At 44.1% G+C, this 27,645-nt stretch overlaps 1 protein-coding gene and 1 long non-coding RNA gene across 4 annotated transcripts in view; one reads left to right on the forward strand and one right to left on the reverse strand.

Moving 5' to 3' along the window:
- The window catches only part of IQCK (IQ motif containing K), a 92,733-nt gene that overhangs the window by 26,850 nt on the left and 38,238 nt on the right, over positions 1-27,645 (forward strand). For all 3 annotated transcript variants that reach the window (XM_054042541.1, XM_054042542.1, XM_054042543.1), the window contains one exon: positions 16,870-16,954. In XM_054042541.1, the coding sequence (XP_053898516.1) occupies positions 16,870-16,954 (85 nt within the window). The remainder of the gene's footprint in view (positions 1-16,869; positions 16,955-27,645) is intronic.
- LOC128844646 (uncharacterized) lies at positions 8,401-26,245 on the reverse strand. Its single transcript, XR_008446513.1, has 3 exons — positions 26,176-26,245; positions 11,416-11,864; positions 8,401-10,773 (listed from the first exon to the last, which is right to left on the reverse strand). It is a non-coding gene; the product is annotated as an uncharacterized LOC128844646 (long non-coding RNA).

The raw sequence follows: 27,645 nt of genomic DNA on the forward strand, positions 1-27,645 counted from the left end.
GTGCTGCATGAAAGCCAATGTTCTGCCACAAGCATATCAAAAGGCAAGGGAGGCTAACAGTTGCTCTGGTGCAGAGTGCAGACATGCCGCTTTTATAAAGAGCTACATGCCACCCTCTAACCAGCTACCACTGCCAAGAGCCCCGTGGATACCTCATAGAATCCTAGAACTGGAAGGGTCCTCGAGAGGTCATCTTGTCGAGTCCCCTGCACTCATGGCAAGACTAAGTATTATCTAGACCAGGGGTGGGCAAACTTTTTGGCCTGAGGGCCACATCAGGGTTCCGAAACTATACGGAGGGCCGGGTAGGGAAGGCTGTGCCTCTTATCCGCCCCCTCCCACTTCCCGCCCCCTGACTGCCCCCCTCAGAACCTCCGACCCATCCAAACCTCCCTGTTCCTTGTCCCCTGACCGCCCCCTCCTGGGACCCACTGCCCCTAACTGCCCCCCAGGACCCCACCCCCATCCAACCCCCCCCACTCCATGTCCCCTGACTGCCCCAACCCCTATCCACACCCCCGTCCCCTGACAGGCCCCCCGGGACTCCCACGCCTATCCAACCACCCCCTGCTCCCTGTCCCCTGACTGCCCTCCGGGGCCCCCTGCCCCTTATCCAACCCCCCCTCCTCCCCCCGCTCCTCGCCCCCTTACCAAGCCACTCAGAGCACCAGGACTTGTAGCTGCGCCACCTGGCTGGAGCCAGCCATGCCGTGGCACAGTCTAGAGCACCGGAGCAGGCTGGCGGCTCTTGCAGCCGCGCTGCCCAGCAAGAGCTCGCAGCCCCACTGCCCAGAGAACTGGTAGCACAGCGAGCTGAGGCTGCAGGGGAGGGAGGACAGTAGGGGAGAGGCTGGGAGCTCAAGGGCCAGGCAAGACGGTCCCATGGGCCGGATGTGGCCTGGGGGTCGTAGTTTGCCCACCCCTGATCTAGACCATCCCTGACAGGTGTTTGTCTAACCTGCTTTTAAAAATCTCCAATGATGGAGACTCCACAACCTCCCTAGGCAATTTATTCCAGTGCTTCACCACCCTGACAGTTAGAAAGTTTTTCCTAATGTGCACCCTAAACCGCCCTTGCTGCAATTTAACCCCATTGCGACTTCGGGGGAGTGGAGTCACAGGTTCCCAAGTGAACAGTGAGGAGAAGGTGTTGGATGAGGAAGAGAAGGAGGAGGAGTATGGGGGACAGGCGACTAGGGGATCCAGTGGCGCAGCGAGTCAGGACCTGTTTTTGACGCCAGAACAGTTGAGCCAGTCCCTACAGTTCAGTACTGGCAAGCCTGCTGCAGGGGAAGTAATTTCTGGTAAGTATGCAGTTTGCTTTGATATCGTAGGGACATGTGTTCATTTACTCTTTTTTAATCATGCCAGAAGAGGTAGTGAAATAACCAGTAGAGGTAGAGTTGCTATCTGCTTCTCATTCCCCTGTACTGTAAGACAGAGGGGGCCCTGCAGAACCTGTTTGTGCACCAGGATATCTCATGAATCCCCCATACAGATCTCGAGGAAACGTTCCTGAATGTAGTCTGCAATCCTCTGACAAAAAATTCTGGGGAGGGCTAGCTTATTTCGTCCACCGCGGTAAGACACTTTCCCATGCCATTCAGCAATTACTTCAGCAGGCACCATTTGCAAGCTAGCAGCATATGGACCTGGTCTGCAGCTGGACTCATGCAGCAGCTTTTCCCTTTTAGCCTCCAGTACCCTCATGAGTGAGATACCAGCTAAAATCACCACTGCCTGTGGAAAACGGTGCCAGTGTTCAGTTCAATTGCCCTATCTGCATATACTCATGCCTGTGAGCTACTCCCTCCCCCCCGTTATTGTCCCAATTCGCCCTCTCCTCCTCCGGGCTGCACCATGAATCCCAAGGAGGAGGAGCCTGGAGGGTCTCTACATCCACAACAGTGGAGCGGCTCAGCCAGATAAGGAGGAGAAGGAAGAGCATGTGGGATGACATGTTCCAAGAGATCCTGCACGCCTCTGGTGCTTTGGATACTGAGCACGTGGCTTGGAGGATCACCCTGGCAGACAGAATGGACAGGGATAGGTTGGAGAGGAGAAAAGCACAGGAAAAGGAGACAGACGTGCAGCAAGAGATGTTAGTACTTCTCAAGAAGCAAACAGACGTGCTGGGGATTCTTGTTGACCTTCTGGTTCAACAGAACCATTCTCGCCTCCTTCTGCAGCCCATAGAGAACCGCATTCTGGCCCCTCCCTACCAGGGCCGTCCCTACCGATATGCAAAGTACACAGCTGCGTAGGGCACCAGGAAATTTGGGGCACCAAATTTCCTGGTGCCCTGCCCAGCTGCATGCTGCTCCAGCCCCAGCCCCGCCTCTTCACCATGGCCCCCCACCCTTGGTCCGCCTCAGCCCTGCCCCGACTCCACCCCCTCCCCAAAGCCTGCCCTGCTCCGCCCTCGCCCTGCCCCTGCTCCGCCCCAGCCCCGCCCCCAATCCCCTGAGGACTGCAGCAGGGCCGGGACTGCACTCACCGGCGGCGGGAAGTGCAGTGACCTGGCCCCAGCCACGTCACTGGTGAGTGCTGGGGGGTGGTTCCCCCCGCCCTCCAAGCCAGCCCTCCCTTCCCCCGCCCGCAGAGGTTTGCCCCTCCCCGCCACCCCCCATGGGCGGGCTGAGTAGGGCCCCAGAATAGTGAGGGACGGCCCTGCTCCTTACACACACCGTCATGCACATTCCATGTGCCATCTGGAGCTGCTGCACTACCCCTACCATTCCACCCTCCGGGGGAGAGTTCAGACAATCACAGTCACACATACACTGGCCTGTGAGAGAGACGGTTGGTGTGTGTGTTTGTGAAATGAAAATGACTGTTCTCTCAAAGGTTCTTTTCTCTGTATTTATAAAGTTTCATTCAGTTATAAATATGACTGTTTGCATGTGTTTGAAATAAAAGTCTATTTGTGGAAACTTAATTAATCTTTATTAGCTCACAACATATGCTGGCTGGGGCTGACATCATTCACAGATAATAGCAATATTTAACAACTCTTCATCCCCAAAATAATTTATTTTTAACAAGACAGTTAGCAAAGCTAACACACCAAAGGTAAAAATTGAAGTGACCTGCATATAAGCATAACATGTCAAAACTCTCCTTAATAATGTGTCCAAACATATGATTAGATACTATTAGTAATATATATGTATATGTAAACTCTAACTGTGTGATTTGGCAATCTAGTTATATATTTTAACTTTATTATTTCCATATAATCACACCATAAGAAGTATAGTTTAATTATGAAAAGAGATAGAAAAAATTCCCATGGGAATACTGCAGTAAACAATAATTTAGAAAAAAGACTTAAACACAATCCCCGTAAAAGATTTTACATGCCATTTATGCTTCCTTTCCTTAATCCCCACCCTCTTTTAATCCACAACCTTAGTCATAACAATATCAAATAGGACTTCGAACATATGTAAGAGACACAATATTAAACTCTCAGGGTCAAATTTTGATGTGTTGTTTTGTTGTTTAAATCTTTAAAATCTTCTTTTTATATATGATAAAGAAACAAAAAAGGAAAAGCACATCCTCTTCTCCCCCGCCTTAGGGGGAAAAAACCCTATGTTGCATTTGTCAAGTATGTGGTCCAGATTCAAAAAGCGATTTACTTTGATGGTTCTTTCAGCAATACATTTCAACGCTCTTCTAAAGCGGAATTTTTCTTATTAAAACACAGAATTCTGAATACTTAAACTTAATCCTCCTTTGAAATTTTTTTTCTTTTTTCTTCTAGTAGTATTTCAATGACTAAGAAGTTTCTTCCACTCCAGCTTGTTTTTAATATGCTCAAAATTTGAAGGTTACCTCTACTAGCTATTCTCCAGTGCCTCCAATTTCTTACTCAAAACTAAATTTTCTTTAACTAAATTCAAAGACACAGTTTTATGAGCTTAGGCGTAGTTTAACTTCTGGCGGGCGGGGGGGCGGGAGCTACAGTCAGGCGAATGAGGGGAGGCAAATGTCATGCCTGTTTGAGGCTTGCAGTTTGTGGGGACAAGCTCCTCCTCCCTGCCCAAACTAGGCCCATGCTTATGAATCTTATTTTTGGTATAATGTGTTTCTAAATGGGACTGTCTAAATTTTGTCAGAATAAGAACCAAAAGCTGTATCCAGTTTCACAAGTTTCAATGAATACATTTTAGCTTTAATTCTAGAGATCTTGCCACAGATGAAGCTTCACAATTGTTACCATCTGTAAGAGGTACAGTAACAGCCAAGGAATCTGTAGGTAAATTCTTTGGGGCAGATACCGTGTCTCCAACTGGATTTTGTAAAGCACCAAGCAAACTGACAAATAAATATTTTATCATTAGGTATTGAGACCATGGTTACTAAAGCAGTTTTAAAAAGTAAAGACATGTCTAGGCTGAGGAACATTCCCTCAGTTAAAACAAGCAAAAAACATTATTTTAGAAATGTAGAAGGTTCCCCTTAACAGATTGCTACAGTTAAAGCCTTGGACGGTGAGGTGTATACACTTTCCATACATATGCAATAAGAGCAATGCAGTTGCCTTTTGCTTACATTTTCTCAGCAATATTTCCAGCTGAACTACCCTGAACCCCAAGCACAAGTAATCACATTATATAAAATTCAGGGGTGATGGGTGCCCATGTCATGTTGTGATCCCACTGGCATTTTGATTTTTAGTAGGGATGCAATTAGGACTATACCTGTTCATCATTTGTTTGTCTGGCTTTCCAACCCGCTAAAGCAGATTAGATAAGTGTGTGGAAAAGAGCAATAGGATAAATCTGTAATGTTGCAGTGCTGTGAAAAATGCTAATATGATGAGATTCTCATGTAATATATTAATTTAGAAATACTACAGCTTCATTCTAGTTTACCTTCAACATTGCCTGAGAATGAAAGGCAATCGCATGCAGTTCTGTGTTTGCGACTAAACCTGTGTAGTTTCCTCTGCCCTCTGCCCAAGGTCAGCTCATGCATGGGTATCTGACTGGGGTTACAAGAGCTATACAGTTTCTTTGTGAATCAACAGTAATATGCAGAACATTGAAACTATCTGCATTTTTGCTTAGGTTCCAACATAGAGATTTGGGGGAAATAAATGATCATAGCCTTTATCATGCTGAAATATTTAGCTAAGATATACTGGTACATAAATGATTGCTAATGCAATGCTAGTTGCTTTATGTAGAACATAGATATCTATCTGTGTTTGTATATACAGATTATTCTTTTTCCCTCCTCCTCCTTTTAATATTGTAATTAGGGAAAGTCTGCTGGTCTCAGCTGCCTTTACAGTTGACTTCATTGTCAGTTCTCAGCTGGCCAATAGGGGTAATTTTGCATGGGTGGCTGACTTCTTTCTTTCCATAATATGCCCAGTTCCCACAGGTTTTGCTTCATGCACACTGCAATATTTCATTGCTCTGTCACTAAATCAGTCACGCTCTGCAACTTTCAGTATACATTTCATTTGCACTACATGTGTCTTTCTTATAGCTTGTGCTTTAATATGTTGGTAGAATAAGCAACACCTTTACTAAGAAAAAGCAAACAAACAACTCAATATGGATCCTATCCTGTATGAGTCCAGCCACACAGTTCTAATTACAGGAATGTAGCAGGGTTAATGTTGCTGTAGGAAGCTTAACTTTTTCATTTCATGATTTTTTTTTTCTTTTTTCACTTTAAACTGTGCAACATTAACATTGCATTGACATAGTATTTTTGCATTTAGTTTATATATAAAATATTTACACTGTGATATAAGTTTTTGTGACTGAAAATTCTGATTTACATGAGAGATTGTCAAAACTACTGTGCGGAAAATGGAAAAATATTAATGCTATACTTTGGCTTCCTAATAGGTTATATCAAAGATTACTACCATTATTGCTAATCCTTCATGCTTACAGAATATAGGGTCTGATCCAAAGCACATTGAAGTCAATGGAAAGATTCCCATTGACTTCTGTGGGCTTTGGATAAGGTTCATGTGCCTTTGAAGAATCTCCTTCCCTCTAAGGCTGAAAACATCCCTGTGAAATAGATAAGTGTTATTGGCCTCATTTTTGTACAAATGAGCAAACTAAGGCATAGAACTATGGGGACTTGAACAATGTCATACAACATGTCTGTTGTTCTAGTAATAGGGCTTAGATCTCCTGACTCCCAGTCTCATGCTGTAACCACAAATTCACCATTAAAATCTCAGAGTTCCACATCAGAAGCAGACACAGAGTGTTGTAAGGGGAAAATCACTATTTCGTAGTTTTCAGACTGAAAACACTGACCTAGGACAAAGGTACATGGCACTATTTGTAATGTAATGACATAGGTAGGCATACAGATAAATATAAAATCAGGGCATTTTAGTTCCCACACACTAGACCTAGAGACACCCATGGGGAACAACAGCTGTAGCAGGAAGGAACTTGCGTGGACCTGATTATGGAATCTGTTTCTAGATCTGTAAGACTCCTTCCCCAGAGCATCCAATGGCACCATATGAGTTGAAGGCACACAATGTAAATCAGGGCTATCCAGCCTCCCCATTCTCAGCAAGATTGAAAGGGACCTGTCTAGGGCACCAGGTCTATCCACATTCTCTTTCTCCCCCTCTATGAGGGGAGCAACAGCTGCAGCTGAGAGGAATCTCCATACCCTGACATCATTCACTCAATTCTGAAAGTTGGTCTCTGGATTTTGTTTTTCCCCATTTGCTCTTCGATTACTGTTGGTTGCCGGTCTCCCTTCATTCTAACCCTCTTGTATCCTTGCTACAGTTCAGCTGTCCTGACTCACTCTCTTGCCCATTGTGCTTCTCTCCCTCCTTCTCTAGATCTCCCGACTTTCTAACATTTAGTCCCACACTCCTCTTCCCTTCTCACCCCTATGGCCACTTTGCTTGTACATTATATACCTGTCCTCCACCCAATGTCTGTTTCTTGTCTTGTAAGCTCTTCTGGGTGTAGTACTTTGTCTTCCTATATATCAGTACAATGCCTAGCATATTTTCTTTGCTACCACTGTATAACAATAATAAAGGGGAGAAAATTCTTCCTCAACTTGCCCCCTTTGGGAACAGTCAGACAAGTCTCTCCTATATCATGAATGAAACTACGTGCAGTAAGCATGCTATTTTGGCAAATACATTGGAACTGCAATAACTGCAGGGCTAAACTGTTAAGTTGTCAGACACTGTAGATGTCAAAAAATGCTCTGGAAATCTGGCCTAGATAAACGCCTGTGTTCTACACGTGTATATTTGTACTTCAGTTTATATCTAGAAAACACCTAAATGAGTTAAGACTGAAATTTGCATTTTGATTCTTTCCCCTTAAAGGTTTCCTACTTAAAATGCAAAGGAAGCAGAGAGCTATTTTAAAAAATGAAACACTCTATTCCTTCACTGCCTAGGAGCTTTGCACTTGGCTGTATTCGGATGGATACAAAAGCTCAGGCCAATGAATCCTTGAAAAAAGCAATAGGCAAAAAAAGGGGATTACAATATTTGATCATTTCCATCCTAGTTGTCAGCTATAGGAAGGAAAAAGTGACAGACAGGAGAAGATTTTGTGAAGCTTTACTCCTGACAACTGTCTAAGGGCATGTCTACACTTACCTTCGGAGCAATCAATCCAGCAGGGATTGATTTATCACATCTAGTGAAGACGTGATAAATTGACTGCCTAGTGCTCTCCCGTTGACTCCGGTACTCCACCGGAGCGAGAAGCGTAGGCGGAGTTGACAGGGGAGCATCAGCGGTCGACCTACCGCAGTGAAGACACCGCAGTAAGTAGCTCTAAGGCGCCCCCCCACCCCACCCCCAGTGTAGACCAGGCCTAAGGCTGCTGGTTTGTATCTCCTTCTTCAGAAGGCCAAGCATGGCTGTTCCAACATTCAGAGTCTTTCAGAGGAGAAATACCTTTCATAAAATTGGTTGAGGAGTGGGTCCTTAGCTTTTTATATTGTGAGGTATTTTTCAAATGACTTCTTCTCAATCTGGTTTATTGGTGTTGCTCCAAAAGATAACTAATATTCAATAGTGTTTCTGCAAACTGTTGAATGTATTGTGACCTGTTACAAAGAAACTGTCTTGTAAGGTCTTTGTGCCCATTCCACCAGGTCTGTGGAAGTGCCCAAGGGATATTTCATCAAGTCTCTGTGTAAATCCATCCCTTTAAAACTGTGGAGTCTTCATGTAGTATTGAGTGTATTATGTAGTTAGTGTTTTGTCTGGATTTAAAGGTTAGTCACATAAATCAGTGCTGCAGTCTCGTTTGGATTAAGTGATCCTCGCTCTTCTTTTGGGATAAATAATGCTTAATAAAATCCATTAACAGAGATTTCTGGAGACATTTCATTTAAAAAATACTTTTTAATTTTCCACGCCTCTGCATTTCTGAATTCTGGATAGGAACATTAGCAAAGCACCTACACAGGAAGCTGCTGTTGCAGTATTCCTAGACTGACTGGCAGCAGGAAATACTAGAATGTCATGAGAAATGATTTTTTTTAAATATTTCTGAACTATTGAGTGCTTATGAACTTTTTTAAGCAAAATTGTGTCTGTCCCGGATTTATTTATGTGTCTGTTAACCTTTTGTCCGTTCCTGTGTCTTTTAGAGCATATGCTTTCCAGTGCAAGGACTGTTTCTTTTTATATGTGTTTGTATAGTGCTCAGCCCACAATTTGGGGCTTTATGCACTATTATAATATAAATATTCAAATTTAATAACCATGACAATCAATCTGACGACAATATATGTTGGTCTCCTTTATATAGCTGTGGACACCATGTTAAGACACACAATCCTAATTAAGGTCAAATTGCTTTTTAATGTGGAAATCCCTAAAGCTTCAAGAGTGTAGCTATATGGAGGCAATAAGGCCCTTATCCAGAAATTGAATGTATATTGACATTCCACTGTATCTGCACACAGCGCCATTATTGTCAATGGGAGTCTGCACACAGCTGGAATTTCCTCCTAAGATCTCTTTCCACTCAGCTTCCCAAGAAATCAGTTTGACTCCAGATTTTGTCACTCGGGTATTTTTATTTGGCATTCAGCAAAGTTACATTGAGTTGATCAGACTCAAGTGTAGAGGTGGGTATAGGGTATACCACATGCAAAATCACACTGAAAACCTCTTTCTTTATATACGTTTCCAGATTACCTTGTACTTACTATACATTGCATCACACGTTTTGGGATTGGCTTGGTTCCTTTGTAGGAACCACGTCCTGTACAGCATTCTCTGTCCATGCACTGTCCATCTACGACTTACTCTTTGCCTCATCTTATGTTCCAGCTTATTTTGTCCATTGTAAATGGTCCTCTGGATGTTCTGCCTCTTAGCTTACTGAGCCATTTACCTATTTTAGCACAGACAATCTATTTCCAGCCTTCTGATCCATTTACGTCCCTAATCCTGTCTCCCAAGAAATGAGACCTTACCCATGTCTAATTACTCATGTCTAGCCAGGCCTACGCACATGTGCTTCAGTTTACCTGCATACAATCAGTGTAAGACTGGGGCCTAAATTTGGAGATTCTCAGTTGCTGTTAAGTAATACATTGGATTTGAGTGCAAAGAGCAATTAACAAATGTTGAATTATACATGGTGAAAATTCTGCATGATAATAAAAGCAAATAAAAGAGGAGAGAAAAATAAAATGATTGTTAGATTGTAAACAGCTCAAAGAAGGGACCAGGTCTGATGTTGATACAGCAGAATGGGGTCTTAAACCTGATTGGAACCTCTGCGCATTACAGTAATACAAATATTGGGTACCTCCAGTATATGTCAATGTGCTTACCAACCACCACACACATCCCACTATGCTAACATGGATGCTCTTCCCCCCGCCCCCTTTTTAAGAACAGGATTGACATTATGAAAGCCAACTTGCGGGGAGGGATAGCTCAGTGGTTTGAGCATTGGCCTGCTAAAGCCAGGGTTGTGAGTTCAATCCTTGAGGGGGGCCACTTAGGGATCTGGGGCAAAATCAGTACTTGGTCCTGCTAGTGAAGGCAGGGGGCTGGACTCGATGACCTTTCGAGGTCCCTTCCAGTTCTAGGAGATGGGATATCTCCATTAATTTATTTATTTAACTTCTGAGTTAAATCCCAGATATTAAACGGGGGGCTTCGATAAGAACCCTTTGCGATATTTCATACACTTTTCTAACACAAGTGTGCAGTATTTCTTCTGGATACTGAATTACATCTGCATAATGTTATGAAAATAGATATCTCATTATCAGGATCCTTACAAGCCTGATTCCTCAGAAAGCAAAGCACATCCTTCCTGACATTAAAGATTCTTCTGGTCAATGCCTGCTTAATCTGGTAAAATTTGAAAAACAATTAGTAAAATTTGGTAAAGTGTGAAAAACAGTGATAATCACTAACACATTATTCAGAAAGATTATTCTATTGAAGCCATTTTGAATGCAAAACATATTCTACATAGTGTATTACGAATTGGCTTTTAAGATTCTACATGATTTGAGGCTCTTTTATTTTGAAATAAACAGAATACATTTACCGTATATTTGGTTGTCATTTCAAATCTTCTCAGACTGTTACAGCTGTCTTCTGCCACAAATGACATATTCCCTCTTCCCCGGTTCACTGTTGATGGGTGGCTGCCTCTGCTCATATTCTATTTTTATTTGACCTGAAGCCAATTGCATATATTCCAGTGGACAGAAATGGACCTCGCATGACTTTCATCCCTGTTCCTTCAAGCTGGTCTGCTGAAATGATTGATATTTCCCAATGACTACCACACTGAAGATTAAGTCCTTTCCATTTTGCTTGATTTACACTGGCTTTCTCAGATTTGGTCTTGGATCGCAAACCAGACAGATCCCCATTATTTAATAACTAAAGCAGTGGAGTGGCTAGAGGTACTGTTGCAAGACTACATCCTGCTTTTTGGAGATGCCATTCTGATGCAAAAACAACAAGGAGTCTGGTGGCACCTTAAAGACTAACAGATTTATTTGGGCATAAGCTTTCGTGAGTAAAAACCTCACTTCTTCGGATGCATAGAGTGAAAGCTACAGATGCAGGCATTATATACTGACACATGGAGAGCAGGGAGTTACTTCACAAGTGGAGAACCAGTGTTGACAAAGCCAATTCAATCAGGGTGGATGTAGTCCACTCCCAATAATAGATGAGGAGGTGTCAATTCCAGGAGAGGAAAAGCTGCTTCTGTAGTGAGCCAGCCACTCCCAGTCCCTATTCAAGCCCAGATTAATGGTGTTGAATTTGCAAATGAATTTTAGTTCTGCTGTTTCTCTTTGAAGTCTGTTTCTGAAGTTTTTTTGTTCAATGATAGTGACTTTTAAATCTGTAATAGAATGACCAGGGAGATTGAAGTGTTCACTTACTGGCTTATGTATGTTACCATTCCTGATGTCCGATTTGTGTCCATTTATTCTTTTGCGGAGGGACTGTCCGGTTTGGCCAATGTACATGGCAGAGGGGCATTGCTGGCACATGATGGCATATATGACATTAGAGGATGTGCAGGTGAATGAGCCCCTGATGGTGTGGCTGATGTGGTTGGGTCCTGTGATGCTGTTTCCAGAGTAGATATGGGGACAGAGTAGGCAACGAGGTTTGCTACAGGGATAGGTTCCTGGGTTGATGTTTCTGTGGTGTGGTGTGTAGTTGCTGGTGAGTATTTGCTTCAGGTTGGGGGGTTGTCTGTAAGCGAGGACTGGCCTGCCTCCCAAGGTCTGTGAGAGTGAGGGATCATTTTCTAGGATAGGTTGTAGATCGTGGATAATGCGCTGGAGCCTGGACCAGTCCACACAAGAGATCCACTTCCTGGACACTACAATACAAATAATTGATGGTCACATAAACACCACCCTATACCGGAAACCTACTGACCGCTATACGTACCTACATGCCTCCAGCTTCCATCCAAGACACATCACACGATCCATTGTCTACAGCCAAGCCCTAAGATACAACCGAATTTGCTCCAACCCCTCAGACAGAGACAAACACCTACAAGATCTTTATCAAGCATTCGTAAAACTACAATACCCACCTGGGGAAGTGAGGAAACAGATTGACAGAGCTAGACGGGTATCCAGAAATCACCTACTGCAGGACAGGCCCAACAAGGACAATAACAGAACACCACTGGCCATCACATACAGCCCCCAGCTAAAACCTCTCCAGCGCATTATCCACGATCTACTCACGAAAGCTTATGCCCAAATAAATCTGTTAGTCTTTAAGGTGCCACCAGACTCCTTGTTGTTTTTAAGTATCAGGGGGTAGCCGTGTTAGTCTGTATCTACAAAAACAACAAAGAGTCTGGTGGCACCTTAAAGACTAACAGATTTATTTGGGCATAAGCTTTCGTGAGTAAAAACCTCACTTCTTCGGATGCATAGAGTGAAAGCTACAGATGCAGGCATTATATACTGACACATGGAGAGCAGGGAGTTACTTCACAAGTGGAGAACCAGTGTTGACAGAGCCAATTCAATCAGGGTGGATGTAGTCCACTCCCAATAATAGATGAGGAGGTGTCAATTCCAGGAGAGGAAAAGCTGCTTCTGTAGTGAGCCAGCCACTCCCAGTCCCTATTCAAGCCCAGATTAATGGTGTTGTTTTTGTAGATACAGACTAACACGGCTACCCCCTGATTCTGATGCAAAGGAGTCTAATGGTTCATTACCAGTGAAAGCCCATTGTTTTCCTGGTATACCTGCTGTATTTTAAAATGTATAGGTTGGTGGCCTCATTTGCACTGTTTAAAAGAATAGAAACCTTTTCAGCTTTTCAAAAAGATAAATCCTAGAACAACAGGCAGGAGTCCATCAGCAAAAACAGCACAGTCTGCATTCATAGATGAACTCATTACAAAGGAGAGAGAGACAAGGTGGGTGAGGTAATATCTTTTATGGGCTCAATTTCTGTTGGTGAGAGAGGCAAGCTTTCCAGCTTACACAGAGCTCTTCTTCAGGTCTGGGAAATGTATTCAGTGTTACAGCTGAATACAGGGTGGAACAGATTGTTTAGCATAAGTAATTAACACACATTTCAAAGGACCATTCAAGGTAAAGTGGCCTATTAACACCTCTGCAGTCATGGGGGCAGGAGGGGCAGGAAAGCTGGGGGGGTGGGTCTTATGGATTATACATTGTTGTAATGAGCCATACACCAAGTGTCACTATTCAGTCCATGATTTTTAGTGTCCAGCAAAGTTATGAATTTAAGCTCCCAGGCTCATCTTTTGAAGGTGTTGTGCAGGTTTCCTTTGAGGATGAAGACTGAGAAGTCAAATTGTTTACCAACAGGTGATATGGTGTTTCTGTCTTCTATCATTTTGCTGTATGAGTTAATCTGAGTGTGTAATGATTGTCTGGTTTCACCCACATAGTTTTTATTGGGGCAGTTAGTGCACTGGATAAGGTACATGACATGTCGTGATAGGCATGTGTAGGACCCAGGGATCTTGAAAGGTGTGTTGTGAGCGGTGTTGATCATGGTAGAAGTGGAGGTTTGTGTGCAGGTTTTGCATCTGTTGTTCTGGCAAGATCTTCCGTAAGAGTACTATGGCCAGATATGATGGGTTTGCCTGGGTTCCCTTGTTTGTGTATTTTGGGAAGTGTAGAAGCTCCCTGGGGTGGCTTCATGGGGAATGAGATTGTAGAGTTTCGCTTGCAGTTGTTTTGGGAAGGATTTGATGATATCCTTAAATTCCTAAGTAAATTGTGGTGTGGTGTCTTCTTTGAGTTCTTTGTAATAGATGGTGTGGGAGAGTTGTTGGTTGGCTTCATTATCATAGTCATCATGGTTGAGGACTATGATGGCATCTCTTTTGTCTACTGATTTCATTCCGATCTGGTGGTTGGATTTTAGGGACTGTTTAGCTGTCCTCTCAGCAGTGAAGAGATTGTGGAGGATCTGATGTTTGTTAAGGATTTCACGGTCAATTTTTTTCCAGAAAGTAATCAATGTAATGATCAGAGCATGGTTTCATCTGCTGTGGAGTGTCCATTCAGATGGTTCTTTTTTCTTCTGACTGTTGGTGAGGACTTTGTAATTGTGGACAGTGTCGTCAACTCAAAAGCTTGTCTCTCTCACCAACAGAAGTTGGTCCAGTAAAAGATATTACTTCACCCACCTGGGACCCCTAATGTCCTGGGACCAACACAGCTACAACAACACTGAATACAGCTTATTACAAATAGCATTTTGCTCAGGCATCTTGGTTGTCCAGCCTTATGATTTCTCTCAAGCAATAGGCATGCTAATGTCCATAGAATTATTACCATATGGTTTAATGGAAATAGCACTTTCTGCTATTGTCTGCATTTCTGATTTCCCAGACACAGATTGAGATTTTTTTCATATAAAATAAATAAAGGCAAAATCTCAATTGACAGGATGTTGAGCATAATTTGTTCCTGTGTACACTGACTGCAGAGTCAAAGTCAGCTTTGTATTAGTTGATAATTAAGGTCATGCATGGGCGGCGCATATCGTAGGCTGGGGAAGGCTATGCCAGGCTATGCTGGGCGCTGCCACCTGCCTGCCCAGTGCCCTGGGGCTGGGGGACGCATGCTGCCCACCTAGCGCTCCAGGGTTGGGTGTGCTCAGGCTTCAGCAGGGGAAGGAGGATGAGAGGGACAGGGCCTCAGGCAGAAGGGGCAGGCCAGGCTGGGGGCTCGTTTCCCTGAACCCATAGTTCACCCACCACCCGTGAGGCCATGTTCTAACTCGATATACTTCTCCAGTGAAGACAAGCCCTAAAACAAAGGTCTCAAAAGGCAAAGAAAACTTACTAGGGCAGAGACAAATATAAATGAAACTAAGCAAAGAAAAATGTTGCTGAATATATGGGAAAACCTCCTAATATGAGATCTATTATGTTGTAGAATAGTCTTCCAAAGAAAATGGTGGAATGACCAGTCTTTTGGTCAATTAAAGTTGGACTAGACAAAGCATTTGGGGACAGACTGTAAGGAACAAATCTGCACTGGAAAGAGTCTAGGGTTACCATACGTCTGGATTTTCCCGGACATGTCCGGCTTTTTGGGCCTCAAATCCCCAGGAGGAAATCCCAAAAAGCCGGACTGTAGGGAAAATAGGGAGGGAGGGGTCGTGGGGCTTGGGTCCGGGCCGGAGCCGCTGGGGCTGGCAGTGCTCGGCCGGGGTCCGGAGCCGCTGGGGCCAGCGGTGCTCGGCCGGGGGCTGGGGCCAGAGTCTCTGGGGCCGGTGGTGCTCGGCCAGGGCTGCTGGGGCCGGCGGGCCGGAGCCGCTCGGCCGGAACCAGGGCCGGCGCCCCAGGGCCCGAGCCAAGCCGGGCGGGAGACACCGGGGTCAGAACCTCTTGGCCTGGGCCGGCTGGCCACCAAAGGGAGCCGCTCGGCCGGGGGGGCCGGACTGGGCCGCACCTCGCCCAGCCCCAACCCCAACCCCATCTTACCTGCTGCCTCCCTGTTTCAGACTTCCTGCGAACATTTGATTCGCGGGAAGCAGGGGAGGGGGAGGAGCAGGGGGGCGGAGCGTTCAGGGCAGGGAGCAGAGTTGGGGCGGGGACTTTGGGGCAGGGGCGGAGTTGGGGGGGCGGGGCCCCATGGAGTGTCCTCCTTTTTTTAAATTAAAATATGGTAACCCTAGACTGTTGCCTTATCAGTTGCTTCCATCTCTTGTTTCTGTGAAAAAGAAACAATGGGATTCTGTTCTAAGGACTGATTTGGGCAAACACTTGTTTATGTCCAAGTGATCACCCGCATCATCCAGATTCATAAAACTTTGAACTTCCCAAATCAAACTTGTGCACAGAAGCTGAATCTGTGACTATTTTAAGGACAGAGCAAGTTCTAATAGGTATTCCAGTGTCATGGGAAGTCAGCTGTTTATAATGGGCACTCTCATGAGTTGTAACATTTATCTGCAGCCCAGTGGCTTTAAAAAAAAAAAAAAAAAAAAGTGGGGTGTGAGACATTTTCTTACCTTTGAAAAAATCAAAGAAAACCAAAGAAATTAGTTTGTCTGATCCTTTCAACTGGCTGCTTGTTGATCACTATAAATGAGAGCTAAACACATCAACAAGCATGTTGAAAAGGCTTTTGTAAAGCTGATTTGATACACTGATCTGAATGGTCACTAAAACCCAATTACACCGTAAAGTGATTCTGATTAGTATTGGTAGCAGAATTTACTGTAAGTGCTTTCAAATCACCATCAATTTATGCTAAAAATTAATTATTGAGTTCTTTTCCTTTGTATTAATCTGGCCCCTTACAATGCAAAGTTTGTCTGACTATTTCAAAGGTAAAATTGCCACATTTATTTGACGACCCTGTTAAGACACGTCTGTGCAACTTCTTGTACATGGTTATGGTAACAGTAATCCTTTCAGAACAAAACAATTCCATCGAAACAGAACATATAATGTAATTCAGATGGTTTTATGGAATAAAATGTATTTAAGTGGCATAGCTACACTGCATATAAAGATCCTGTGTGAGTCGTACACTCCATTTCTGCAGCCATGCCCTTCGGTGTTTATAAATGGTAAAAAATAACCGAATAAAAAAAAATGCAGGAATGAAAAACACTTGAAGGATAATTCAAAACAATCCTGTCCTTGATATATTATTTACATTATGGTGTTTGCAGAGAAGAAACAATTTGTATAATACTGTATCTGTATTAGTGTTTTAAAAGGGCACATTATTTAAGTAATACTTTTTTATTTTGGAGTATTAAGAAATTGTATCTTAGGGATATAGAACAACCTTTCTCTTTTGTGGGTGATATATTGTAAATTTTTTAAAGGCTGAACAATTTTATTTTTTTTCTTTTAGCCCTAGACCACCAATTCCTCTGTCTCTCCTATTATCAGAAGAAGAAGCATGCAAAATAATTCAATCATTCTGGAGAGGTTATCGGGTAAGAGTCAGCTATAATTATTTTGCATGATGCTGAATCTATGTGACTGTGAAGGCCCTGGAGAAAACCCTTACATAAATTTTAAGTAGCAGAGACTATAAATAACTTTTAAGACCACTATGGTTCACTGGCGTTGGATATGCTTGTATGTAAGTTGTCTAGTGGCTCAGATCTTTTCACAGGAGTTATGGCAATGCACTCTGCTTTGTTTTCTTCACAAAGACGTTTACTAGGGCTGTCAAGTGATTTAAAAAATTAATCGTGATTAATTGCACGATTAATTGCACTGTTAAACAATAATAGAAAACCATTTCTTTAAATATTTTTGGATGTTTTCCACATTTTCAAATATTTTTATTTCAATTACAACACAGAATATGAAGTGGACAGGGCTCACTTTATATTTATTTTTATTACAAATATTTGCATTGTAAAAAACAAAAGAAATACACCTCTACTCGATATAACATGGCCCGATATAACACAAATTTGGATATAACGCAGTAAAGCAGCGCTCCGGGGGTGGGGGGGGCTGTGCACTCCGGGGGATCAAAGCAAGTTCAATATAACGCCATTTCACCTATAACACGGTAAGATTTTTTGGCTCCCGAGGACAGCGTTATATCGAGGTAGAGGTGTAGTATTTTTCAATTCACCTAATACAAGTACTGTAGTGCAATCTCTTTATCATGAAAATTGAACTTACAAATGTAGAATTATGTAAAAAAAAAAACTGCATTCAAAAATAAAACAACGTAAAACTTTAGAGCCTAGAAAGTCCACTCAGTCCTACTTCTTATACAGCCAGTTGCTCAGACAAACAAGTTTGTTTACATTTGCAGGAGATAATGCTGCCCACTTCTTGTTTACAATGTCACCTGAAAGTGAGAACGGGGGTGTTGCAAAATATTTACGTGCCAGATAAAGATTCGTATGTCCCTTCATGCTTCAAGCAACATTCCAGAGGACGTGCGTCCATGCTAGATAACAATCCAAAGCAGTGCGGACTGACACGTGTTCAGATGCCACCAGCAGAAGGTTGATTTTCCTTTTTGGTGGTTTGGGTTCTGTGGTTTCTGCATCAGAGTGTTGCACTTTTAAGACTTCTGAAAGCATGCTCCACACTTTGTCCCTCTCAGATTTTGGAAGGCACTTCAGATTCTTAAACCTTGGGTCAAGTGCTGTAGCGATCTTTAGAAATTTCACATTGGTACCTTCTTTGCATTTTGTCAAATCTGCAGTGTTCTTAAAATGAACAACATGTGCTGGGTCATCATCTGAGACTGCTATAACATGAAATATATGGCAGAATGTGAGTAAAACAGCAGGAAACATACAATTCTTCCCCAAGGAATTCAGTCATAAATGTAATGAATGCATTATTTTCTGAATGGGCGTCGTCAGCATGGAAGCATGTCCTCTGGAATAGTGGCCAAAGCGTGAAGAGGCATACGAATGTTTAGAATATCTGGCATATAAATACCTTGCAATGCCAGCTACAAAAGTGGCATGTGAATGCCTGCTCTCACTTTCAGATGATGTAAATAAAAAGTGGACAACATTATCTCCCGTAAATGTAAACAAACTTATTTCTTTTAGTGATTGAACAAGAAGTAGGACAGAGTAGATTTGTAGGCTCTAAAGTTTAACATTGTTTTGTTTTTTAAGGCAGTTATGTAACAAAAAAAATCTACATTTGTAAATTGCAGTTTCACGATAGAGAGTATACTACAGTACTTGTATGAGGTGAATTGAAAAATACTATTTCTTTTGTTTATCATTTTTACAGTGCAAATATTTGTAATAAAAAATAATAGTATAAAGTTAGTACTCTACACTTTGTATTCTGTGTTGTAATTGAAATCAATATATTTGAAAATGTGGAAACATATCCAAAAATATTTAATAGATCTCAATTGGTATTCTACTGTTTAACAGTGCGATTAAAACTGCGATTAATTTTTTTAATTGTGATTAATTTTTTTGAGTTAATCGCGTGAGTTAACTGCGATTAATCGACAGCCCTAAAGTTTACAGAAAATTTTATTTTAGAAATATAGTCTTCCCTTGGGAGCCCTCCAAGTTTTATTTCAGCCTTTAACTAGTAGGTGTGGGATAAAATTTCCAAATTGTATGTGTGGATGTGGAGGTGGACATGAGAAAGATTGATGGGGAAAGTAAAGAAAAAAAAGTGTAGTATAGAGAGCGGGAGAGAGAAATGAGACATAGAAGGAGACAAAATATATTTAGGAAAGGTAGAGGGCACAATGTAAGGAGAGAGAGAGCAGGAAAAAGTGGAAACAGACATTGAAGACAACTTAGGAAAAGATATACCATGATCTCTTACAGGAAATAAACATAGAGCAAATCCAAGAAGGGCAAAAGAAAGTAAAACCAATAAGGGGTGTAGTAAGTAGTACTGGGTAAATTTCTTATTTGACAGTTTTCAACAGAGTTTGCTCTATAGTTGGCTTACATACGATTTGTTGAATAATAGAAGATGAATATTTTTCTATTATTCACCAGGTCTACTAGTAAATTTATATATATATAATTTATTAAATAGAAAGTTGATTGACAATGTTACAGTTAAATACACCAAATAGAGAATAGTACACAACTGGTTACTTCCTTTAAATTGAAGGGAGCATAGGTTTGGGAGGAGGGGCATGACCTGTGAGGAGTGGTGGTACACTACCCTGGCTAGTTATACCCTTAATAAACATACCAATTTTTCAAAGCCATTGCTCTTAAAGTGCTTTAGAAAGAAGGTTAAATAACATGATCTCCATTTCATGATGAAAAAAATGAGGCACAGAGAATATATATGCAGACTATTTAATTGTGTTTATAGGCAGGACTGGTAGCATGCCCAATACTTCCCATTTTAAGAATCTGTTTTTCAGTGTCTACTGACTTCGCTAAACTTTTACCATTTGGGCTGAAATCTTCCGAACAGTTCAGCCATTTCCAAGATGGAGGCTAGGGAAACATACATTGTTTTGCCAGCGTTAAAAAATTCTGGCAACCTTTTCTTTGAAAAACTCTAGCATGCCCATATTTTGGAGCAGCATTTGAAATTTGGCAGAGTGGAGGCCTTTGTATCAAAAATGTGCTGTTTGCTGTCCTCATAAAAATCTGCCCAAATATGGCCAAGTCAAATTTTGTCTTTGAAAAATCATAATTTGCACATGATCAATAGAGACTCTATAGATTTTAGCATCTAATGTCCCTGAAGATTCTGTCTGCACAGGGCATGCACCAGCCCAGGACTGAGCAGCACCTGGAATTGCATCTCTGCAGGCTGTATCAGGTCTGGGTCCAGGCACCTGTGCTCTGAATGACCCCTGTGCTAGGCTCAGGTAGTATGAAGGAGGAAGCTGCCTAATTCAAAAGCAGAGGGGACAAGAGCTAGACCTACAGTGGGGCCTGGGAGTGAGTGGACTGGGGCAAGGAGCCTGGAGTGAAGGGAGAGATGGACACTGGGACTGGGAGTTGGGGTAGGTGAGACTGAGACTGGCTAGTCAAGGAGATTGGGACTGGGAGTCAGTTGGCCTGGGGAACATGCTGGGAAGTGGGGTGGCTGTAGGCCATGATGCAGGAGAAAGAGATGGATCAGATGAGGAGCCAGGAGGGGGTGGCAGAAACTTAGACTAGCTGGGCAAGGAGCTTGGAGAGAAGGATTTCGAGGCCTGGGAAAGAACTGTGAATGTCTGGGCAATGAAGCTGGGCTTGGAAGTCGGGGGAGAGTGGGATGCGGATGGGGAGTCCAGAGGGGTCAGACTAGGACTTGCTGGACATGGAAACTGGAGTGAGAAGCCTGAGGCGTGGAAACTGGGACTCGCTGGCCGAGGAGACTGGAACTGGGATAAGGATCCAGAGGTGAGAAAAAGACAGGAGCGGGACAGACACACGTTGGAAGGAATGGGGCAGACTAGGCCATGCTTAAGGGGGAATAGGCAGAAGAGTCCATACCTACTAGAGCACTCTCCTCTCCAGAGCCTGGAATGGAGCCCAAGCTTTCTGAGTCTCACCATTTGTCTATTATCAACAAGTATTTGTGAAATAGACAGGCAAAATGTTCCATCCCCCTCTATTGCTGGTCTCTACTGAGGATGACAATCTGCTATCACTAACTCCATTAGCCCAAGTAGCAGAGGTCAGTATGAATGATCTAAAGCAGGGGTCGGCAGCCTTTCAGAAGTGGTGTGCCGAGTCTTCATTTATTCACTCTAATGTAAGGTTTCGCGTGCCAGTAATACATTTAAACGTTTTTAGAAGGTCTCTTTCTATAAGTCTATAATATATAACTAAACTATTGTTGTATGTAAAGTAAATAAGGTTTGTAAAATGTTTAAGAAGCTTCATTTAAAATTAAATTAAAATGCAGAGCCCCCCGGACCGGTGGCCAGGACCCGGGCAGTGAGAGTGCCACTGAAAATCAGCTTGTGTGCGGCCTTCGGCACGTATGCCATAGGTTGCCTACCCCTGATCTAAAGGCTCCAACCTTGCTAATGACCCATGTGGATGTCAGTATAATGCCTCATGATGGAATTTCTGTTCTTTCCATTTGTTTTTTTTTTCAAAATCTATGAAACACACAAAATCTATGAAACACACAAAAAACTATGTTAAAAGGTTATTATTAAGGTTGTAAAATCAAGCACTCAAAAGTTAGGAAATGCCAGAATTAATGTTGTCTGTGCAACCTTAGTTCAGCCGTTTTGTACATATGCATTATGTTACAATCTTTAATTACATACTGTTTTTTCCACATGACCTCTGCCTCATTCGTTGCTAAAACACATTACAACTCCCACTGACTTCAATGATGGCAGTCAAAACTCCCATTGACTTTAGTGGGGCTAGTTTTGATGCCCTTTCAGTAGCTGAACAATTTCCTCAGGACTAACCACTAATGTTGGTTCATAGATCAGCAAAAGAGGCCTTGTACTTGTGGTACGATCTGTGGCCTCTCCCACTTGCCTGCTATACTAGCCCCAAAGTGAAGCACCTCAGCCAGGCAGGGTAGGGAAGAGACCTCTAATGACTTTGGAATCCAGATGTCCTGTTGTACCATTTGTAGCTTCATCAATACATCACAGGCCCACTTTGATCAAAAGAATTAACAGCAATGTTAGCAAATGTGTAAATTAATCTGTAGCATTTTCCAAATATTTTGGCTAGTGCTTCATAGGTCGCTCCAGTTTACATCCAGCATTCCTCCTGACAGCTATTCCCTGTGATAATGTACTTTCACAAAGTGATACTGAAGTTTCTTTATTTAAATTTTAAAAATAAAACAAGGGATGAGGAAGCAGTATAACCGTGACATAACACATTATTTTATTCATCATGAATGAGGTTTCTTTTTGGAAGGTGTGAATAACCTCTAGACTAGTGGTCCGAACGCGGTGCCCGCAGGTGCTAGGGTTACCATACGTCCTCTTTTTCCCGGACATGTCCGGCTTTTCGGCACTCAAACCCCCGTCTTGGGGGAATTGCCAAAAAGCCGAACATGTCCGGGAAAATGGCGGCTCTGCTCCTCCCCTGATTCTTCAGCTCTGTTTAAGAGCCGAGCTGCCCGAGCGCTATGGGCTTCAGGCAGCCCCCTTGCCTTCGGACCCCAGCCGCCAGGCGGGCACTTCCCCTCCCGGGCTCCGGCGGCTCAGGGTCCGGAGGCATGGGGGCTGCCCGAAGCCGGTAGCGCTCGGTCAGCCCGGCTCTTAAACAGAGCCGAAGAGTCAGGGGAGGAGCAGAGCCTCCAGCCGCGGCGGCTCTGCTCCTCCCCAACTCTTAGGCTCTGTTTAAGAGCCGAGTGCTATGGGCTTTGGGCAGCCCCCATACCTCCGGACCCTGCGCCGCCGGAGCCCGGGAGGGGAAGTTCCCGGCTGGGGGCGCAGGGTCTGGAGGCAAGAGGACTGCTCGAAGCCCAAGTGCTACCGGCTTCACGGTTTGCCGGGCAGCCTCCAGACCCTGCGCCCCCGGCTGGGCGCTTCCCCTCCCGGGCTCCAGCTGCGCTGGGGAAGCGCCGGCCGGGGGCGCAGGGTCTGGGGGCTGCCCGGCAAACCGTGAAGCCAGTAGCGCTCCGGCAGCCCTTTCCCCGTGGCTGGGAGTGGGAGGGAGGAGGGGGCAGAGTTAGGGCGGGGAAGGGGCAGAGTTGGGGCAGGGCTGGGGTAGGGAAATGGGCGGGCCCAGGGCCCGTGGAGGGTCCTCTTTTTTTATTTAATAGATATGGTAACCCTAGCACCTGCCATGGCACCTGTCGGGGCATTTATGTGCGCCCACCTAGTGCCCAACAGGGGAGAGAAGCCGTGGTCCAGTGCCTGACGGGGACAGAGAACTCAGGCTGTGGGTGCGGTGTTCTCTGTTCCCAGCCCAGGGCCGGCTCTAGGCACCAGCGCTACAAGCACTTTACACTCCCGTCCCGTCCCTCCCAAATCCCCCCCGATTTTTTTTTTTTTTTTGCTTGGGGTGGCAAAAAGCCAGGAGCCTGCCCTGGCCAGAGCCCTGCCGCTGGAGAGCCAGAGCATCGTCCCTGGAGCTGAACCCGGGGTGAGGCAGCAAGAGGGGCTCCACAAGTGTGTGAGGAGCCGAGGAGTGAGGGAAGCGGGACCCGGGATGCAGGGAGGGAGGCGGAGGAGTCCTGCTGCCGCCACTGGCTGCCACCACCGCTGCTGCTCTGAGTCTCCCCAGGGCAGCGCAGTGTTTCCCCACCCGAGTGGGCTGTGCAGGGCGCTGCCGGGCTGGGCAGGGGGCGTGGATCCCGGCTCGCACGCTGATGGGGCGAGTGGCTGGGCAGCCTGAGCTGCCCCCGGACCCAGCCCGCTGCGCATCTCCTCCGCCTCAGCCCCGCGCTGCTTGCCCCTGGCCCCCACAGCGCTGGGGCGGGGAGAGGTAAAGCCTGGCTCCAAGCGAGGCATACTGCCCCGCCGGGGGACCCCCGCAGCTCGGGCACCTGGGGGTCAGTGTCCGTCCTCTTGGCTCTGCTTGCAAGGGGCTGGGGAAGCAGCAGTCATCACCTGCCCCTCTCAGCCCTTGCACCCGCCATCCCGCTCGCAGCCTTTTCACTTGTACCTCCCCTGATCGCTCCACCCCTTCCCCTTGTACTCTCCCTTCACCCGCACCTCTACCCTTGTACCCTCCCCAAGCCCTCTCCTCCCGCACTGCCCCCTTCCCCCACAACCCTCCTGATACCCCCTCTCCTCCTCCTCCACGAGTACATCACACCCCGCTTCTCTGCCAGTGTAGAGCCCCCAGGCATTCCCACACCTGCTCCTCTGCCTGAACCCTATTTACTAGATCCCCATCCCTTTCCGGGTACAAGGTTTGAGGGTTAGTCCCTTTGCCTTCGGAGGACTAAAGATGGAGTTGCAGGGGAGTGAGATTTATACTAAAGTGAAATAAAAATAGGAGAAACGGTTTGATCCCCACTGCAAGTGTAAACAGGGATTGCTGTGGTGAATGAGGATGTCATGTTTGGAGGGGGGAGCCCAGGGCTGGGGCGGCAAGGGGTGCGGGTTGGGGGTGGGGAGAGAGAGAGCCCAGGGCTGGGGTGGCAGGGGGTGAGGGTGGGGGAGGGCACTGGTGGGGGGGGGGAGAGCCCAGGGTGGGTGGAGGGCAGCCAAAATTTTTTTTTGCTTGTGGTGGCAAAAAACCTAGAGCTGACCCTGCCCGGCAGGCGTGGGGCCCGCCTAGTGCCCAGCAGGGGGAGAGAAGCCAGGGCCCCGCACCTCCTGGGGACAGAGTACTTCGGGGCTGCAGGTGCCGATGTTCTGTCCTCACAGCTTCTCTCTCCTCTCTGGCTTCATATATTATATAATATTAAATATGATGTTTTTCGTATGATTTAATGTACAAATACAAAATAAGCCTTGAAAAATTGTTGGCACCCGCCACACACTTCTGAAAACACGAATGTGCTACTGGCCACAAAAAGGTTGGGGACCACTGCTCTAGACTTTGAACCTACTTTGCTTCACTGCACAGGGAGTTAGACTTCTGTTTCTGTAAATATAGCGTGTTTTCTAAATAACAATCAATATAGAAACTTTCTGTGCTGCTTATAAACAGACTTCAGTATATGAGAGTACCTGTAAGAATCTTCCATGAACATGAGCATGGGAATATGCTTTGAATGTTTTATGCTGTCTATTTGTTTTCCCTGATTTTTTTTTAACCTATCGGACTTTGATTCCCACAGTAACATTAATTAGCACTGACAATACCACTGCAGGCATCCTCACAGTAAAATATTGCAAAGCCAATCATTATCCAATAATGTTTGTATGTTGGATTAACACCACAAGATTGCTCAGATACCTTGTGTTTGGGGGCAAAGGTTCTGAAAGGCAATGTCTTTGCCCTCTACATTAACATTTAATTTAAAGGAGTATTGTTTGTAGACCTAAACCAACCTGTTAGAAAAGAAATGCAGAGTCCTAAAAAACACTCAGTTGCAATGATTAACTCTGACTATCAAACTGTGAAATATTTGTTTGTTTGTTAGATGCAGAAGAAGGCAGAGTTTTGTTGTTTAAGAGTTACAAGCTGAAATTAAAGAGACAAGATGGGTGATGTAATATGTTTTATTGGACCAAGCTTTCAAGCTAACACAGATCTATCTGTGAATAACAAGCTACAGTACAGTAAATCTAGGATGGTGTATTTTTATATACGCTGGTTGTCAGGGTTCCTTCCCCACTCTGAACTCTGGGGTACAGATGTGGGGACCCGCATGAAAGATCCCCTAAGCTTATTTTTACCAACTTAGGTTAAAAACTTCCTTTCTAGCCTTAGTATCGCTGCCATCACCAAGTGATTTAAACAGACTTTTAGGGAGGGCCACTTGGAGCCCTACCTTCCCCAAATATCCCCCCAAACCCCTACACCCCCTTTCCTGGAGAGGCTTGAGAATCCTGAATTCTCACCAATTGGTACAGATGAACACAGACCCAAACCCTTGGATCTTAAGAACAATGAAAAATCAGGTTCTTAAAAGAAACATTTTAATTAAAGAAAAGGTAAAAGAATCGCCTCTGTAAAATCAGGATGGTAAGTACTTTACAGAATAACAAAAGACTCAAGAACACAGAGGATTTCCGTTCTAGGCAAAACCTTAAAGTTACAAAAATAGGGATAAACCTTCCTCTTAGCACAGGGAAAATTCACAAGCTAAAACAAAAGGTAATCTAATGCATTTCTTTTCTGTTATTACTTACTATTTCTGCAAGACTAGATGCTTAGTTCAGATATACTTAAGAAGATGTAATTTCCCTGCCTGGTTTCTTGGCTGGCTCCGAGAGAGACAGACAAAAAACCTTCCCCTACAGATTTGAAAGTATCTTCTCCCCTATTGGTCCTTTTGGTCAGGTGCCCCCCAGGTTATCTGAGCTTAACCCTTTACAGGTAAAAGAGGAATTAACCCTTTACAGGGTAAAGAGGGATTTTATGCTATCCTTAGCTGTATGTTTAAGACACCGGTAAATAAAGAGAATGTTAAATGAGACTCACTCATCCTTTATAAGGAAAATGGATACAAAATATCATGGGAAATCGTTAATCTAAAATTTCTAAAGGCAGGAACTTTTAAAACTGGTTGATATGTCAGCATTGATTTACTCTGTCCATAACTGTATTTTTGTAAAGGCTTCCTCCCACCCAAGGATATTTTAGATCATTGTTTGGAAAACTCATTTTTTATTTCAACAAGATACAAAAAGGTTTTATCACGGAGTGATTTTAAACTTTTCATGTGGACATTGTTCACTGAACTTAATTATATAATTCATTAATCTGTAATTCTAAAATACCCTATTACTACAATGCACACCTTCTGGTAATATTGACTATAAATACAAAGGCCTGCCCTCGTATCAGATCATACAGTGCACTGTGAAAAAGGAAGGTCTTTACTTCCACTGGACTTCTCAAGTTACAATTTCAAGGACATGAAATCACACACCACACACATTCAAGGGTAGAGGGGAAAATATTCTGGACATGTTATTGGATTTCTCAAGAAGTAAATAACTAAGAAATTTAATAAAATAGAAGATGGAAAGATAGCTCCATGTGTAACAATAACATTCCAGAATGTGAGGATATAAATTTGAATCCTTGTATTTCTTTATTTGTGAAGCTACATCATCTCAGATGGAAGAAACCACAACAAGCCCTGTTACATTATTTTAAAACTTTCCTCAAACAGATGTTGTGTGTACCTCTTCAACTGTTCTTCAGGACATTCATTGTCAAACATACTGAGGCATATATCGATGTAGAGTGTGAAATGCCCTCATTTGTAAAATTAACTGAGCTTTTCAAGTGTATTCATGATGCTTCCCTTGTTTTTAATCACACATGCCTGAGTGAATATACACAGGGTGAAAAACTCAGGCAGATCAATAGCAACGTGTCATCTAATAAAAAAAGTCTTTGCACCAAAAGCTGCAGAGCAGAATTTTAACACTGAAGCACAGGGCATGGCTACACTTGCAGATGTAGAGCGCTGTGAGTTAAACCTGCCTTCGGAGAGCGCAGCAGGGAAAGCGCTGCAGTGTGTTCACGCTGTCAGCTGCTTGCGCACTGGCGTGGCCACATTTGCAGCAGCATTGGGAGCAGTGCATTATGGGCAGCTATCCCAGCATGCAAGTGACTGCAATGTGCTTTTCAAATGGGGGGTGTGTGGA

This window comes from Malaclemys terrapin, chromosome 10, assembly GCF_027887155.1.
Source record: "Malaclemys terrapin pileata isolate rMalTer1 chromosome 10, rMalTer1.hap1, whole genome shotgun sequence".
NCBI classification, from domain to species: domain Eukaryota; kingdom Metazoa; phylum Chordata; order Testudines; family Emydidae; genus Malaclemys; species Malaclemys terrapin.